The sequence below is a fragment of the Hippoglossus stenolepis genome, chromosome 13 (assembly GCF_022539355.2).
Source record: "Hippoglossus stenolepis isolate QCI-W04-F060 chromosome 13, HSTE1.2, whole genome shotgun sequence".
NCBI classification, from domain to species: domain Eukaryota; kingdom Metazoa; phylum Chordata; class Actinopteri; order Pleuronectiformes; family Pleuronectidae; genus Hippoglossus; species Hippoglossus stenolepis.
In genome coordinates this window covers 3419158-3435531 of record NC_061495.1, presented here as the reverse complement: position 1 = coordinate 3435531, position 16374 = coordinate 3419158, and the positions used below count along the sequence as shown (strand labels likewise).

The 16374-nt window shown below is 41.9% G+C and overlaps 1 protein-coding gene across 3 annotated transcripts; it reads right to left on the bottom strand.

Annotated features, from left to right (window-relative positions):
• Positions 1 to 1032: 1032 nt before the first annotated feature.
• stat4 (signal transducer and activator of transcription 4) lies at positions 1033 to 14725 on the bottom strand. 3 transcript variants are annotated; one of them, XM_035175098.2, is made up of 24 exons: positions 14661 to 14725; positions 14393 to 14521; positions 13523 to 13658; positions 9380 to 9478; positions 8430 to 8522; positions 8269 to 8347; positions 8039 to 8124; positions 7745 to 7896; positions 6908 to 7066; positions 6490 to 6582; positions 6051 to 6110; positions 5912 to 5932; positions 4942 to 5035; positions 4706 to 4750; positions 4466 to 4549; positions 4285 to 4383; positions 3987 to 4122; positions 3556 to 3608; positions 3300 to 3394; positions 2726 to 2862; positions 2361 to 2552; positions 2212 to 2257; positions 1916 to 2021; positions 1033 to 1631 (listed from the first exon to the last, which is right to left on the bottom strand). In XM_035175098.2, exons 2-24 carry the CDS (start codon positions 14518 to 14520, stop codon positions 1608 to 1610), a joined length of 2217 nt encoding a protein of 738 aa, XP_035030989.1. In that variant the 5' UTR covers position 14521; positions 14661 to 14725; the 3' UTR covers positions 1033 to 1607. The 3 variants fall into 3 exon arrangements, with proteins under 3 accessions (XP_035030989.1, XP_035030990.1, XP_035030992.1); XM_035175099.2 differs by having other exon boundaries at positions 3300 to 3391; XM_035175101.2 differs by having other exon boundaries at positions 4942 to 5032.
• Positions 14726 to 16374: the final 1649 nt, after the last annotated feature.

The following is a 16374-nucleotide window of genomic DNA, read 5'->3' as shown; positions in this document are numbered from 1 at the left end:
CTAGTGTGTAATTATCTAAAATGTACTAATTATTGCTTCCTAGAATGGACCCTTTATATTTAAATACTTTATATTTACATCGGTAGTTGGTCCCTTTTCGGAGGCTGCCATGTTTTTTACAGTCGTCCAAACTGAACAAACTAAACCTTTTGAGTTTTTAGGACAACTGAAGCCACCACAGGGAGGGTGAGGTGAGGGGTGTTCAGCTGCAACATGACACTTCACCACTAGATGTCACCAAACTCTACACACTGAACCTTTAACGCTTAACTAGGACAAACAATGACTGCCATTAGTCCTGGTTTTTGATTGGTTAAATGTCATCATACGCTGCCTGTGATTGTGAGATTATTGAAGTCTTTGACCGTGCTTATATTCCTGCCCATGGATTATTGTGTCTAGTGTATTTTGTAACTGAAGTAGAAAATTGTTGAAGCACTCGTCAGGTATATGTTTGGATTTGGAAGCCACACCAACAACAAGATGACCATAATATTCAACTATTCGTTGTACCTATCAAATATATAAATGAATATTATGCCCTTGTGTCCAAAATCTTCAAAGATGCACAATCTTCCTGTTTTTCTTTTGCGTTCAAAAATGTTTTGGGTGTATTCTAATTTACACTTGACCTCATGAAAGCTGGGTGGAATTTTCTCAATGGCAGATTTGCCCCCCCTCACATGCCCACTATCTTTCAAAAGATGGATTTCAGACTACTACCATCTCTGTGTCTGTGAGCGAGGGTCATGTACCATGGATCATGTTGTCATGTTTCAAAGGTTTAAAAGTGTTTTGTGCAACACAACACCCCAAAAAATCACATCAAAATACGTTTGTAACAAATAAGTACATTTGTAATCTGTTATTTAAACTTTTTAGAACTAAATCAGAGTAAGACTATAATCTAACTGAGGAACTGGATCGTACAAGGAAGCTTGTTTGACCTCATTGTTTGGATTGAGTCATACATCCTCACTCTCTAGGAATCACGTGATTCTTGACAGAGGGAGCAAGAGCATCAAGAGGAAGTGAGTCATAGGCATTTTTTATTCTGGCTGCTTTCAAAGTAAAAGCTCAACAGACTTATATTGGAAAGTTATGTCTTGACGTGTCCTCCTCATGGTTGATCGGTGGCAGGTGAAGTAACCATGAATGAATGCATGAACAGATGAGTAAATGAATGTGTTTGCAACACAGGTCAAATCAAAACATTGTGTAACTACCACACAGTTTCCACTGCACCAATTACAACTAAGTAATACAGAAATAAAAAAAAGCAAGCTAATATAAACATTGCAGTCAAAATGAACAATTTTGAATCGTCATATATACAACGACAGCCTTATAGAACTAATCAATAGTTAAAACATTATTCATTGAAATCTAGGTTGTCTCGGATCTACAGTTAAAACACAGTGACATCAAAAGTTCTATCAAGAGCGATTATGAATGAAAAAAACAACCAAAAACACAAACAAATACACAACAGGCTCAAGTAATGAATTCAATTTCACCACAAAAAAACTGTTTCATGATCATCACGACGTTGATGGGAGACTGGTTTCAGGTTAGTGGGAAAACCTTGTTGATATCTGAACGTGGCTTCACTCGGAGTATGGGGAACTCATCTGCAAAGCAAAAGGAGAAGATGAGGATTAGTCTACATAACTAAAAGGAGAGACACATTATATGCAGCTCGGTTTTATTGAAACATTCCAGTATTTGCTCAACGTGACCTTTGACCTTCGGCTACCAAAATCAAATTAGTTAATCCTTGACTCCAATTGAATGTTTTTACCAAGTTTGAAGAACTTCCCTCAAGGCATTCGGACGAAAAACATAATGCCTCTGGCCACTGGCTGTCATCAGAGGCATAAAGAAACAGAATATATACAAAGTGATGCAAACATACCGTGTTTATGTCGAAGCACAGATGATCGTTGAGCATATTGAACTCGCCCGGAGTCATCGGGGGCTCAGGAGACTGGCAAGAAGGGGACGTGGTGCTTGTATGAGAGCTGGAATAAAAATATGAATCATACAGGTGAGGGGCCTGACTCCCATCAGGAGAAACTCATACATGGTTTAAATCAATATGCTGTGGGTTGCCCTGTCAGCACAATGTCAGTGAAACTACTATTAAAAAAAAGTCAACCGTATAAATATCAGTCAGCACAACGTGAGTATGTGAGGTAACAATAAACTCACCGTAATTCAGAGATGGGGATCAGGGTAGATGATATGTATGGATGGACTGGAAATTGAACAATGACATGAGAAACGTTAGGCAATAAAGATTCATGCTGTGAAGAACATGAACTCTTGAGGAAGACATGGGCGTGTGCTTGCTCTCTTGCCTTTGCAGGGCTGACTGTTGTACAGCCGACCGAAGGCCTCGTCCTTGGGGATGTCGGGGTAGAGGAACTTCAGTGGGTTCTCTGGGACGACCCCCTCTGAGATCACTTTGTAGTCTCGTATGATGTCGGCAAACGGGAGAGCACTGAGCCGGTTCTTGGTGTATGGCTCCACAGAGTTGAACTTCACTTCTCCTATTGCGAGAACTTATCATCATTAGCCAGGTTCAGCATTGGAGAGAATAATCAATACTTCTTACTTATCTGTGTTTGCTTAGGATTCACATTTGTGGGGATTATTCAACTGCCTAAAAGACAGAGTTTTAATATACTTTTGTGCTTCATGGTAGATTTGTAAGAGACCTCACCGTTGTCACTGTGCTCCACCCAGGTAAACGTTATTCCTCCGAGGTGGCTCTCACTGAAGCGTAAGAGGAAGGTGCCTCGGTCTCTGTCCTTCAGCAGAGATCGCTCCGTCTCTTTACTCACGAAACCCATGATGTAGCTGAAAATAAATAAAAAGGTCTCTTTGAAGTGTACGTTTCAGTGTGTAGAATTTAGGGACATCTAGAGGTGTCTAGCAAATCAAATAAAGCATTTATCAGAAACATACAAGTCAATACAAGTAATAGTTGCTGCAATTTCAACACTTTTTGAACTGGAGCACAGTTGTTTCTGAGGATCTTTGCCTTTCGGGAAGCATGAATGGACACGTTTACTTCTGCAGGTCTGACATGCTGCTGAAACAGTTTAGACACAATATGACTGAACAGCTCCCCCATGTGGAGAATCTGCAGACTGAGAAAGATACAAGCCAATTCCTTAAGATGCTTAGTGTCTACAAATGTCTCAATATGACACACTGGCCCATTATGCTACGTTTTCTAACATCCTATGAGAAAAATGTAGCTAAGATGGACTGAGACATCGTCAGCGACTCACTTCTCATTCCAAACTGGCAGCAAGTGTTTCTTGATGAGCTCGAGGATGGAGTCCAACCACATCCAGAAACCGAAGGGCTTTCCTGGAATATTCTCCTTGAAGACGCGCGACACATGGAGAGAGAGAGACGAGAAGCACTCGTTTGCCATTTAAAACATCACATTATAGATATATTATATAATTTTCCATTTAACCACTAGATGGCACAACCATGTTTGATTTGAGACCACATGGGGTTGTGTAATTCAATAGTTACCTTAGAGAACTTTGACCACGACACGTGATAGTCATTGCAGGAGACGTGCTGACCTACATAGAAGACAACGTTAGTAACACTACGTGACTTTATCAAGGTACACAACACAAAAAGGCCCTTTCCCAATTCACCCCTAAGCCCTACCACTAAGGGGCAGTGTTGTCCCATTTCTCTACGTGATGTAGGGGTAGTGGCCATCTAGCCCTTCAAACGCCCCTTCAACGTCCTGCTCATGTTATAACGTGAGCGACTTCATGCCTCACACATGTTTTTCCTCCCTTTTTCATCCACTCATCCGTCCATTATCTATATCGCTTTCCCTTTGAGGGTAGAGAGGGAGAGCTGGGAAGCCGAGGTACCCACAGAAAACCCTGCTGAACTCCCTTTTCTGTTATTTTTCAAAATCAACTCAAGCTCAAGGGTGAACATACCGATAAGCTTTTCTCCAAGCATGGTGAGCTGCTCCTTGTTGAGGCCGCGACCGGCAAAGGTGGAGAACTGCCAGCTCAGGACCTCAGAGAGCTGGCTCCAGCCGGCCCGAGGTGGGTTTCCAAAGAACGCCAAGTTCTGTGAATGGAGAGAAAGGAGAGGGGAGGAGGAAGGTTTACATCTCGAAGTACAACGCAACAAAATTCAACTGTACCGCAAACGTTCGCCAACAAAACCATAAAGTTGAATCAACGCCACAAGCTGTTGTTTTCATTTAGCTTTATCAATGTGTCGGCTCACCCTCGGCTCATGCGTCAGCAGGTTGTACCACATGACAGAGGCCCAGCCTCCGGGCAGCTGGCTCACATTGGAAATGACCACCAGCGGCAGGGAGCACGTCTGAAACAGTTGACAAACACAAACACAATAAGCAAGTTGCTGCCACAACATGCAAGCGCCAAATTAAAAAATGGACACTGACCTCCAGGTCGATGGTGAGGCCCTGCACTGTGAAGCACGCCTCGAAGCTGAGAGAGTGAAGTTCCTCTGTCACCGAGAGCAGACCCTGGAAAACACCCAGCGACACGGCATTAGGAACATGCAGATGATGGAGCTCGCTGGTGCAACTACTTAAAAATGATGGATCAGACAATAAAGGTAAAGGCACTCAGCAGTTTGTGATTGACACTGTTTATAGTTTATAGAACACTGCATTTCTTACCTCACTCCCCTTTGTGCCATTGATATATTTCTTCTCTTTTAACTGCTGAAAGATACAAACTCAATGTCAAGTGGCTTCAGTACAACAAATCATTGACTAAGTATTTATTCCAAGTGTATGTGATGTATTGATTGCACTGATACTGTATAATAGCTATTGAGAAAATGTAATTGCTCTTCCCAGGTGTAATTAATAACACAAACGCATGAAGACAATCAAACAGTGAATTGTCTTACCAGGTGTCTGAAGTCCACAGAGAGGCAGCCATTGGAGTAGTCCTCAATATCCATAACTTTAGTGTTGTTGGTCAGGATGAAAAACTGCCGACTTCTGAGAAGTAAAGAGGGTAAAGCACAAAAGCCCAGATTTAACACAAGTGCAGCAGGTTGTACTGATTTATTGAAGAGACACACACACACACACACACACACACACACACACACACACACACACACACACACACACACACACACACACACACACACACACACACACACACTGAGTGTGGTTCTATTGGAGGTTTCTATCTGTTGAAACTCTTTTTTCATTGTCACAAAGTGATTCCTCATTGTGGGTTTTTCTCAACAATATTGTCACGTCTCTACTCAACCGAGTGTAAAGTGTCTTATGATGATGTCTTGTGATTTGGCATTAAACATATAAATAAAATATATAACTCAATTGAAGTGGAGCTGCTAAAATCAGGAATGTGACAACATCAGATTACTGTAAAATCGATGAGATCTACGGGACTTAAACAGGGTGAAGTCTGTTATTCAATAAATAAATAAATATTGAAGAAAAAAACGTGTGGGTTTTATGGAATAATGACATAATGAATGAGAATTAAGTTGTGATTTAATGAGAAAAATGTCAAAATATTACAAGAATAAAAGAGAAATTCTTGAGAAGGAACCCATGCTCGTCTGAGTTGTTTCTTGAGAAACTGCGAAACCCCTTCGACCTACATCAACCTCACAGTCGACCACTTAACCAAACATTTCCTCCTCCACAAAAGTGGCAGCTTTCCCCCTCCCCTGCTGTGTGTGGTTCTTTCTTCAGAACAGACGCACAACTGACTGCACGTGTGTAGTACAGGGTTTGCCACTGTTCTTTAAAAGCTGAAATCTTTATGTTTCACTTCTTCTTTCCGTGCTAAAATTAAACATCATCAGTATGTCCCGTTTTGAGGTTGTGTGTACTCACACTCTGCCGGGGGGGAGGTCCCTGGAGACGGAAACGTACAAAAACACACAATTAAAAAGATTATAGATAAATACAGATAATAACTCCAGGTTATATACACTTATGTATGTTGAAACTTTCATGTTGTCACAAATCTTACTTGTCAAATGTGGTTTTCACTTTCAGCTGATAATCCACTTCTGGGAGTTTAACCAGGAGTCTGAGAGAAATCAGGAAGACAATAAATGTTTCATTGAGTTCTCAATCAACAATACAACACATCTGTCACCAAGTAATAACAAATAATCAGATAAAACATCAAAATATGATTTGACCTAGAATGGCCCTCAGTAGTTTACACCAAAATACACACTTAAAGAAATCAGTCTTCAGAAAATGTGGGAAAAAATAAATAAATAATCCTGGATCATCCCCCTGATACAGATCTACACCAGAGTGCGATGACTTCCTTCCACACAGTTTGGTGGTGATCAGTTGTTGTTGCATAATCTTCTCAAACATCTAAAACACAACCTCCTCAGTGGAGTTAATACGCATTGAGTTATGAACAGGAACAATACAACAACACATGATCGTACCTGACTTTGGTGGTGAACTGCACTCCCGTCTTGATGATGAGGGGTTTCTGTGGATGTGTGGGCATGCACGGCTGCTTCTCCACCACAAAGGAGCTGAGAACAAACAAACGCACCTCATTTGACATCATGTGTCATCATGTCCGTGTCACTCATGCCTGTGAGAGGGTGTTTACACCACAGGTGGCTTGTGTTTGTCATCTTTCTATGTGCTGCAGCTGCCACTGCTGCGGGTGAAGGAGGAGGTCGTGTCCTTTATACTACATGTTGGTGTTCTCAGCCCTTTGTGTACAAAGTGCCAGAACACAGGGCTGCACAGATATGAAGTTGTGAAACCGACACACTCCCGGTCAGAGAGAGTTATTCCTAGTTCATACTGAGGTTGTGTTTCATTGCTCGTGCTGCGCGGCGTTCACAGTACCTCTTGATGATGTGATAGATGAGGTATTTAACTCGCTCCTCCAGCTGAGGTTTCTGCAGCGGGATCGGGTCACTCTCGTACGTGACCTTCACGACCAGCTCCCCCAGTTTGTCCAGCTGACGCTTGACATGGAAGAGACTCTGGGCCGTCAGAGACAACCTGAGAAGGGGACGGGTGAGAGGACGAGAGAGAGCGAGTTCATGATTACAAACCCTCATACAGGACATCACGTTGGACTTTGTGCGTGAGAAGTCACACTGGAAAAAGAAAGGAGGAAACACAAATCAGAGCAGAGTTTGACCCAGTTTTTAAACCGTAAAATCGTCTCTGTCACACCGGCTGTGGTTGTTTGTTTTATTCTGTTTTGCAGTGCACGGGCGACCAGATGCAGTATTGTACTTTGAACACTGGGTGGAGTATGAGCAGAGGAAATCCACCGTTGAGCTCCAGGTGAGGAGCAGCAGTTATTTGAGTGACAGCATGTGAGAGTTTCACGGTGTTAACACTGAATTGGCCGAACAGAAACTTGGCTGTGATGAATATGGAGTATGGACTCTGATCTTCCTGTGCTGAGGTCGATGGGAACAGACTGTAAACATGAATAAATGGGTGATACTGAGTTATACAGTGCACGGTCAATAACTAATACACGTGTCCAGTAAGTTCTTCATGTTCACCCCTCAGTGGTTCAATTAATTGTATTTGGTTTGATTGGAAGACAATACACAATGTATATCCACATATTCTGTACATGCTCGTACAGATACAAGTTTGACACACAGTAAAAGAAATGCAGATGAAAGTTGAGACTCCAGTACATTCAGGGACGCTCATTACCAACTCTGCAGCTGGTCCAGGCTGGTGAGCAGGGGACCCCCGATGGCGGCGACCTGCTGCCTGCGCTTCCAGTCCTGCAGCTCCGGGTTGAGCTGAGAGGTCATCAGGTCATCAATCTCCTTGACCACAATATCCATCTTAGACAGGATCTCCTAACAGGGGGGGGTGAAGATGGTTTGTGGAGAGTAAATCACATCATGTCATGCGTCTGTATTTGTACTTTTATGTTTGGAGGCATTTTGTGAGTCCTGGCCCTCACAGACCAGACCTTTGCAGGATAATACAAATGCGTACCTTCCTTTTAAAGTCGAGCCTGTTAAGCATTTCCTGCAGTCTCGTTACTTCCTGTTTCATCGCGTCAGAGTTTCTATCTGACAATTCTGACACACAAACACAAAACCACAAATATAGCGTTAAGAGCACATTGAGACTGTGCAGTTGTTTTTGTTCACCCAAGTAAGAAATCACACAGTTTTAAATTTAGCATCCAGCTTCTTTTCACAGTTTCTTCAAAGAGGCCTCACCCCGAGACTGTAGAGTCTTGTAACGGAAATCGAAGTCGTCCTGTACGTCCTCTATGTATTTCACAGCCTGGTCCATCATCTAGACAAAGACAGTTTTTTTATTTCAAGGTTTAGAACAAAATATAATATCTTTGTTCAGGGTTTTGTTGTGTCTCAGGCACCTGCACGCTGCCCCTGATGATCCCGACTCTGTTGTCCAGGTTCGTCTGTCTCTCAAAGGCCACGGAATTCTGTAAGGATTTCTCCAGTGGACCCTGTTCAGCAATTTATATTTGGTATTAATTTAGAAATAATGTTTTTTTTTAAACAAATAGGTCAAACACCAGATCAACATCAGTCGTCCAAGCTTCATTGTGTAATGCTTGGATAAAGAATAGTACAAAACTTTAGCCAACTCCAGTTGTTGTAAACATAAAATAAAAAAAAAATTGATTTGATTTCAAAATAATACACAAACGCTACACTGTCAGTACGTTTTCATGAGGTCAAAATTAAATTCCTACGTTCCTGAGAGAGTCTGCAGCCATGTAGTGGTTCAGTGAAGCTGCTAGATAAATGCAAACGCTGTAATGTTAAAGGGATAGTTCACCCAAAAATTTTAATTCACTCACTATCTACTCACCCCTAAGCCCATGGAGTGTTTGAGTCAACACAACACTTCCAGTACAGTTGAAGTAACTGGTGACCACATCTTCCAACGTAAATGGCGTCATTTATACCACGTTTTTAGCCGAAATGTCCTCTGATATTCTTCTCTGGAATATGTGTGTGGATCACAGACGACATTAAGGCTAAAAACATAAATAACGTAATTGACCTTGAGTCGAATTTGAATGTCGAGGCTTGGATGACACCCCAGGAGACGTATGGAGGCATGTTTCATATTTCCTGTTTGAAGAAGAGGTCATCATTTACTTCAACTGTATTCTGTTGTGCGTGCAGCCCTTTAATTACCGTAGGTAATTTTCCACTCCTTACAGTTTCTTGGGAATTAATTGAGGTGTATGGGAATGTGGGGGTTGTAAAGTATTTAGCACATGTGTCTTCCTGGTAGCAGGACTGATTTACCAGCAGCAGGGACTTTCCCCCTGAGGGAGACGCTGTGACAAACCTGTTCCTGCGTGCAAGCGCTGGAGAGGATACGACGCTCCTCCCTGAGGCAGGTGGAGATAACTCTGGCCATGACAGTGGGGTTGGTTGTGTATTTAATCTGTGGAGACACACACACACACCCACACACACCCACACACAGAATTCAAGTTACAAAACCACCATGGTTACAAAGAGATGATAAAGAAAGAAACAAGGAAGTTACACAGTTATATATGGACATGTTATCTCATTAATGTTTGGGTGTTGTGCTTGTGGTAAATGGTCTGTTTCAACGTAGTGCTTTTCTAGTCTTGATGACCACTCAAAGCACAATACAGTTTTGCCATTCACCCATTCACACACATACAGTGCACAGCTCTCAGGGGCAATCTGGGGTTCAGTAAAAAAAAGCAAAAAAATCGCGGAGACAGGGATCGAACTGCCGACCTTTTTTAGAAGTGATCGAAAACCAAGGCCCTGCAGAGGAGGGAAGAGTTTTCACAAGTCCTCCCAGTGAGCCTTTTTACTGGAAGTACTTTCATGTGCCGAATCACCGAAGGAATGAGGTTGAACTGGACGAGCAGCAGATGGAAGGATAACACTTCAGGGACGTGAGTGAACATCAGGGATATATAATCAAAGGTGTGAACAGATACTTGGAGCATAACCACTGTTTTTCCATTTCAACATTTCAAGGGTGTGAATCAGCATCACGCTCTTCTCCATCGTTATCAGCCTGATATGTATGTATGCACCACACAAGACACACAAGGCCGGAGATACCTTTAGTCTTCACTGGTTTGGGTCAAACTCCAAAACACACTGGATTTCACTTTTTCCCGCGATGTAATCAACCGCATTTAAAAAGCGAAGTGAAAGTTGGAAAGGCCCTTCCGCTTCCAAGCAGGGAGTGGCCTGCTCATCTCAAACAATGGCTCGTGGCAAACCAGGACTGTGAGCACTTGTACTTGGGCTTCAGTGATTTGTCCTTTTTTTCCATTTGCGTATCTGGATCCTGATATTTGTTTTTTCTACCTGCTTAGGGACGACGGCAGTAATTTAGCATATCTTCATTCATGTGCTCTGTCCCGATCAAACAAACAAATACATTAAAAACTATGTTGCCATCAAGGTGATGCCACAGAAAACATTGTACAATAGTTCACAGTCTAGTCCGTCCTGTGACCGTGTGAACACAGTCAAACTCCGTAGCGTCTTCTAATCACACGATTCTATTGGTGTGCGTGAGATTCTGCTGTGGGGAGATGGAATTTTTCTTTTCATTCTCGACTCCAGCTTTGACTAAGTCGTTGCGCATCATTACCAGCACCTGCAGAATGACGACTGAGGAAGCATCAACACACCTACACGCTCACTTTCATCACAGTAACAACCAAACCATTTAGGGTTACAGATTAGTTTAATGTCTCTAAGGCTACTCATCACACGTTGACCTGCTTACTCAGCTAAATGTATTCTAGGAATATCGTTGGTGCTCTTGCAACAGGGGTGTTGCACACATCCATGTGAAAGTAAGTGACAATATGCGGAAGTTTGATTTTTCTGATGAAGATCTGATGAGGATCAGTGAAGGTCAAACGACTGAGAAATGACTCTAACTGAATAATCTGGGCGATGAGACAAAATAACAAATGATTGTTCAAGTTTCCCTCGTAGCTACTAATCTACCCAGTAATTCCACTAACGTGTGTGTCTGTGGGACACAAACCTGGAGAACCAGTCGTTTAATCAGCTTCTTGCTTGGAGTGTCTATTGTTAATGGGAGGGGAGGGGGGGGTTAATTTGTCTGTTGTATTTCAGCACATTCACAGGAGTCACGGCTGCTGATCTCCACCATGACAACAACATCCATAGAATCACTTCCTCTTTTGTTCTTCAATGCAGAGGCACGATGTTCATTTTGTTGCTGTAATGCTTTCTATCCTGCTGAATTGCAGAACTTTTATCTTGAAAAGTTGGGAACCTGGAGAACTTGTGGAACCGTTCTTAGGAGGACTCACTAAAGACGAGGAATAATTGTGAAGTAGCTCCGGAGCTTTAACACAGGACAAGAGAACAGGCAGGTTTAGAACGGACACTGCTCAAGTGTTTCTCAAGCGCCCTTCTCTTTTTTCATCCGTTGACTTACCCAATCGGCATAACACATTTTCTGGGGATATCTTCGGTGCTCCTACCACAGTGGTGTTAATGCAATACGCATCCAGGAGATCACTTTCAATGTTCTCACATTCTTCTGATGTGGATCAGAGACGGTCAAACACAAATAAGAGCGACAGATGTTTGTTCCCTGTAGAATGACCCTGCCTGAATCTGGATGATTCAAATGTCTCTTGAACAAGCTGATGACGCAAACTTCACACATCAGAACAATAACAATGATAACAACACACACACACACACACACACACACACACACACACACACACACACACACACACACACACACACCCTTCACGACCACACGAGAGTAACTACTTCCTCTGAGAAGTGTTAACTTTGGCGCGCACACACACACAGGAAACTGTGGTACAGGTTTGTTCGGTAAAGGTTCATGTCTTTTCCAGAATCAAATGCGTGCTGATGGTTTTCAAAGCGCTCTCACTTCAACCAAACATCCTGTGACAGCTCCAGGACCCGGCTCTCATGAGCTCCTATCACCATGAGAAAACGAGATCAAGAGACATAGAGACAAAGAGAGACTTTAGCCAACCCACAGTATTGTGGTCTGTTGTGTAGCCAATGCCTTCAAATGCTCAACTGCACTGAACAATTTAAAAACTGAGGGCAGCACACAGGAGAAAAGACCAATCCTGTTATTTATCCAAGAGTTTCTGCTCGTGAGCTGCACAGCAATTTGTATTTTTACGTAATAAATGTATAATTCTTTTAAAGAATAGACTTTCTTTACTGTTGTAAAAAGGTAATATGCAGTTGGCCTCTACCCACTTCTTTTTTACATTTGAGCCACTGGACGGTAAAAACTCTCGCTGCCGCTCTCTGGTAACACAGAAATAATAAAAAGCAGTAACACGCTCAAACTGAAAACACAGCCGACACATTTTTACTTCCCTGTCACCTCCAGTGCAAACACACAACAGTTCACCAAAGCACTTCTCCTTGTTAGAGGGACTTTAAATTGACTGACGCCAGAGTAGTTTCTGGTCCACTTTTTCATCCCAGATGAAGACAGAACAGGAAACATTTCTTTGTGCTTGCATTCTGCTTTGCGACCCCCAAGAAATCCATACTTTCAAACCACAATCTCACCAGTCGATCTGTGACGTATAATAGAGGGGGTTTAAATTAAACTTCAAAGTTCTATTCCCACACATTAACAATGTCCAAACCAAAGTCTCATAAATTAGAGGTTATTTTTCTTTGCTTTGCACTTATACAAGTTAGAATAGTAAAATAATCCACTGAGCTCATATTCATATCATATCTTTTTCCTAGCTTTCTGTCTAGACATGCTGTTCATACAGAGCGCACTGAGTGGAAGTTATTTGTCATTTAGAAAGTACTGTGTTGGAAAGTCGAATAACAAAATGAGCAATCATACTTTCTTCACGTTTTTCGATGCGGGAGAATCTGTTCTGCACCAGTGGGACAATTGAGTCAAATACAAAGTGTGGTAAAATTCATAGAGTCAAACTAATTGTTCTGTTGTGCAACTTGCAACGGCAGAATTTAAGTATTTTTGTAGTAATGCAACTTTAAAGGATCAGTGTGTAGAATTTAGTGACATCTAGTGGTGAAGTGTCATGTTGCAGCTGAACACCCCCCCTTCCAAACATGAGAGAGAACCTGTGGTAGCTTCAGTTGTCTTAAAAACTCAAAAGGTTTAGTTTGTCCAGTTTGGGCTACTGTAAAAAACATGGCTGCCTCCGTAGAGAGGACCCGCTCCTGATGTAAATATAAAATATTTATATATAAAGTATTTAAATATAAAGGATCCATTCTGGGGTAAAGAAAACAACAATTCATACAATTTCGATGAAAAACACAAGATTATTTTATATTAAATTTCTGCCAATAGATCCTTTCACCTGACTCTTACACACTGGACCTTTAACAACTTCGCTCAGGATGGATCTGAGAGCTGCAGGACGCCAGAAGAAGTGGGAAACGAAGGGTGACCCACCTGCAGCTGCTGTTGTATGATCTTCATGTTGTGCCTCTGCAGGAAGTTCTGCTCCTGCGAACGCACCCTCTCCATCTGGGACAGCAGGTTGGTGAACTGCGCCGCCGCCATGGACTCGTCGTTAGCCGCCGTGTCCCTGAGAACACACAGCGGTCGATGTTTAGGAGACGATGGCAGAAGACGTCTAACGAAAGCTTGAAGTGAAGGGCGTGAAGCGTTGAGCAGCCATTGGACAGGTTTAAAAAATATGGTTATATACAGAGAATAGTAAACTCAACACTCCATTTTGTTCTCTGGTGTTTTTAGGAAACAAACCAAAAGGATGTGAAAGGGAAAATCAAAACGTGCTCAATGTGTGATACGCTTGTGAAGTTGTCCCAGGTGTTGACAGACAGCAAGATTCATTTGGACTTTTGTTTCTGTCAGTCCATTATTCAGTCTCCTGATTTAAACTCAGCTGCTAAACGCTCCACTGTGATCACCAGTGAGTCACTGGTGTCTGTCTGCTGTCAACAGGGAAAGTACAACAGGTACAGAATGTCACTGGCGGTGACACTCGACGTCTGCAGGAAACTACAGCGATGACAGACCAGTTGTGGGCTGTGAAGCCAAAGAGCCGACAGACGCTTGTCTCTGTCATTAACCCCTTTCAGGTTTCACACCATTATGTGACCTCAAATATCGAGCAGCGTTAAATTAAAGCAGCGCAATAAAAAACACAGTGAATGGAATCCTTTGTTCTTTCGTTCTTCAACTGTTCTAACAGATGTTGTTTCCTTCTCTACAACTGAGTAAATGCACAAAGTTGTTGGTTCTTAGTTTGGTAAGTGCTTGAGAGAGAGAGAGAGAGAGAGAGAGAGTAGGACTCACCAGTCCTGGGACTCGATCCAGCTGGCCAGACCCTGTCGGATGTCCATGGGGAAGTTATCATCATACAGATAATCCACATGTTCGAGGAGTCTGATCTCCAGCTGCTGGATCTGCTTCCACTGGCTCATGCTGCACACACACACACACACACACACACACACAGTCCTCTATTATCTATTCTATCTTCTATCAGGAGACATATTCATTCATTCATATTCAACACTCATGTCAGCGCCATGAGTGTTTTTTTTTTTATCGCAGTTGTTACCTGAGACGTTAGTGCGCAGTCCTCCTGTCACTCAGTCACCATGTGCTCTTGTTTCTCACTCTGACTTTCGTTTTTAAATATGTCAGGAAAATACCTCATTTACATACAGGGGCTGGACTCTGAGGTAGGCATGTTCCTCACGCACACACGCGCGCACACACACACACACACACACACACACACACACACACACACACACACACAAACACACACACCCTTAAAGCACGTCTCAACACGATGTTCTAATGATTGATTGAATGATACAATATGGGGACGTGATAATGATATTTAATGACTATGTGGTATCTGACTTAATTTGTCCCTGGTTTAGTTGGGAAATAAAATCCCATATGAAATCTATATGTTTAAAAAAAACAGATTTAAAATGTGCAATGTGAACATTAACAGGGTTCAAGGGACAAAGTGTGTCTGAACTATAAATGCTTATTATTAAACAGCAGAGTTGACCCTTCCTGCTCAGGGACCTGCAGCCAGAAGTCATACACCATTAGCTGGACATTCAGACACAGGCCAATTAGGACAGTAAAAATTATAATAATGTTAAACAATGTAATATTTACCAGATGAACATCCAGCGACAAACTATTTGTATTTTAATATGGTACTTTTAGACAGTTACAGGTGTGGCTCTCATCCATCAGTTAGGCATGTGTGTATAACAAGAAAAGATTGTTCAAACAAATTTACCTTATGTGTGACTTTATTTTAATGATTTAAATAATGATTTAAACTAATGCACTTCAAATGAATAAGGGTTTCAAGTTATACAAAAGCTGCTCTGATCCACTGCAAAACAGGTTCACCTAACTTATCCTGCAGGACCTCCACAGGTCGACAGGAACTGATACACACTTGAAAAGGCGACATAAAATGTCTGTGGAGGCGCCTTGTGTTTACCAAAGATATAAAATAAAGATGTTTTCTCATAATTGGTGTCTTCAATATGAGTTTAAAGGGTTAGGGTTAAAGAGATATGACTAAATGATGTTGATTTCAGAATTGTGACAGTTCACTGACCGATCCATAACTATAAAAGTGACTTGATGAAAAACAGAGGTTCTGAATCAACTGATCCTTTCACTGCAAAGTACAGTATGTGTGTTGGGATTTAGCACCTTAACACATTTCACAGTGTATGCTGCCATCTGCAGGGTGGCAGAGGCACTGCATGAACTGCCGGAGTGTAATTCCACTGCCTGGATGATAATGTTTGAGATTAAAACATAAATAATGACTGAAATCTTCTGAGTGTTAGAGTTAGAGTTTGACAGGAATGGCAACACAAACCTGGGATATGATTTGGTTGAGTGGAAGCTTTAATGGAGAACGTCTGTGGACGTCTTACCTCTATCAAAATACTTATACCCTTATTTACAGGAACAACACAGAGCCCACCTGGTGACATCCGGGCAATTAATGTAATATTTATAAAAAATAAAGGTTGTTTATCTAGTCGAAATGCAGCAGATTAACCTGAACACAAATGGTCTTGTCTGTGTTTAAATACAAAGTTTTGTCCAAATACAAAGTCATACAGTGACAGATGTTTCTAGGGACAGGTACATTTTTGTGAAATATTATATGTTGTATTATATGTTTAAATATTAAGCCAGAACATCTGATCATCTCCATGTCAGAACTTGCTTTTTGTGCACGTGCCTAAGAACAAATACATGTCTTTATTGAAACTGTT

Excerpts from the sequence above, each read along its gene's own strand:
- stat4 (XM_035175098.2), bottom strand. The coding sequence starts at position 14,520 with ATGAGCCAGTGGAAGCAGATCCAGCAGCTGGAGATCAGACTCCTCGAA. Across the intron at positions 3,395-3,555 it reads CGTGGTCAAAGTTCTCTAAG|GAGAATATTCCAGGAAAGCC; the intron begins GTAACTATTGAA and ends CGCGTCTTCAAG. Across the intron at positions 2,258-2,360 it reads CAACAGTCAGCCCTGCAAAG|TCCATCCATACATATCATCT; the intron begins GCAAGAGAGCAA and ends TTCAATTTCCAG.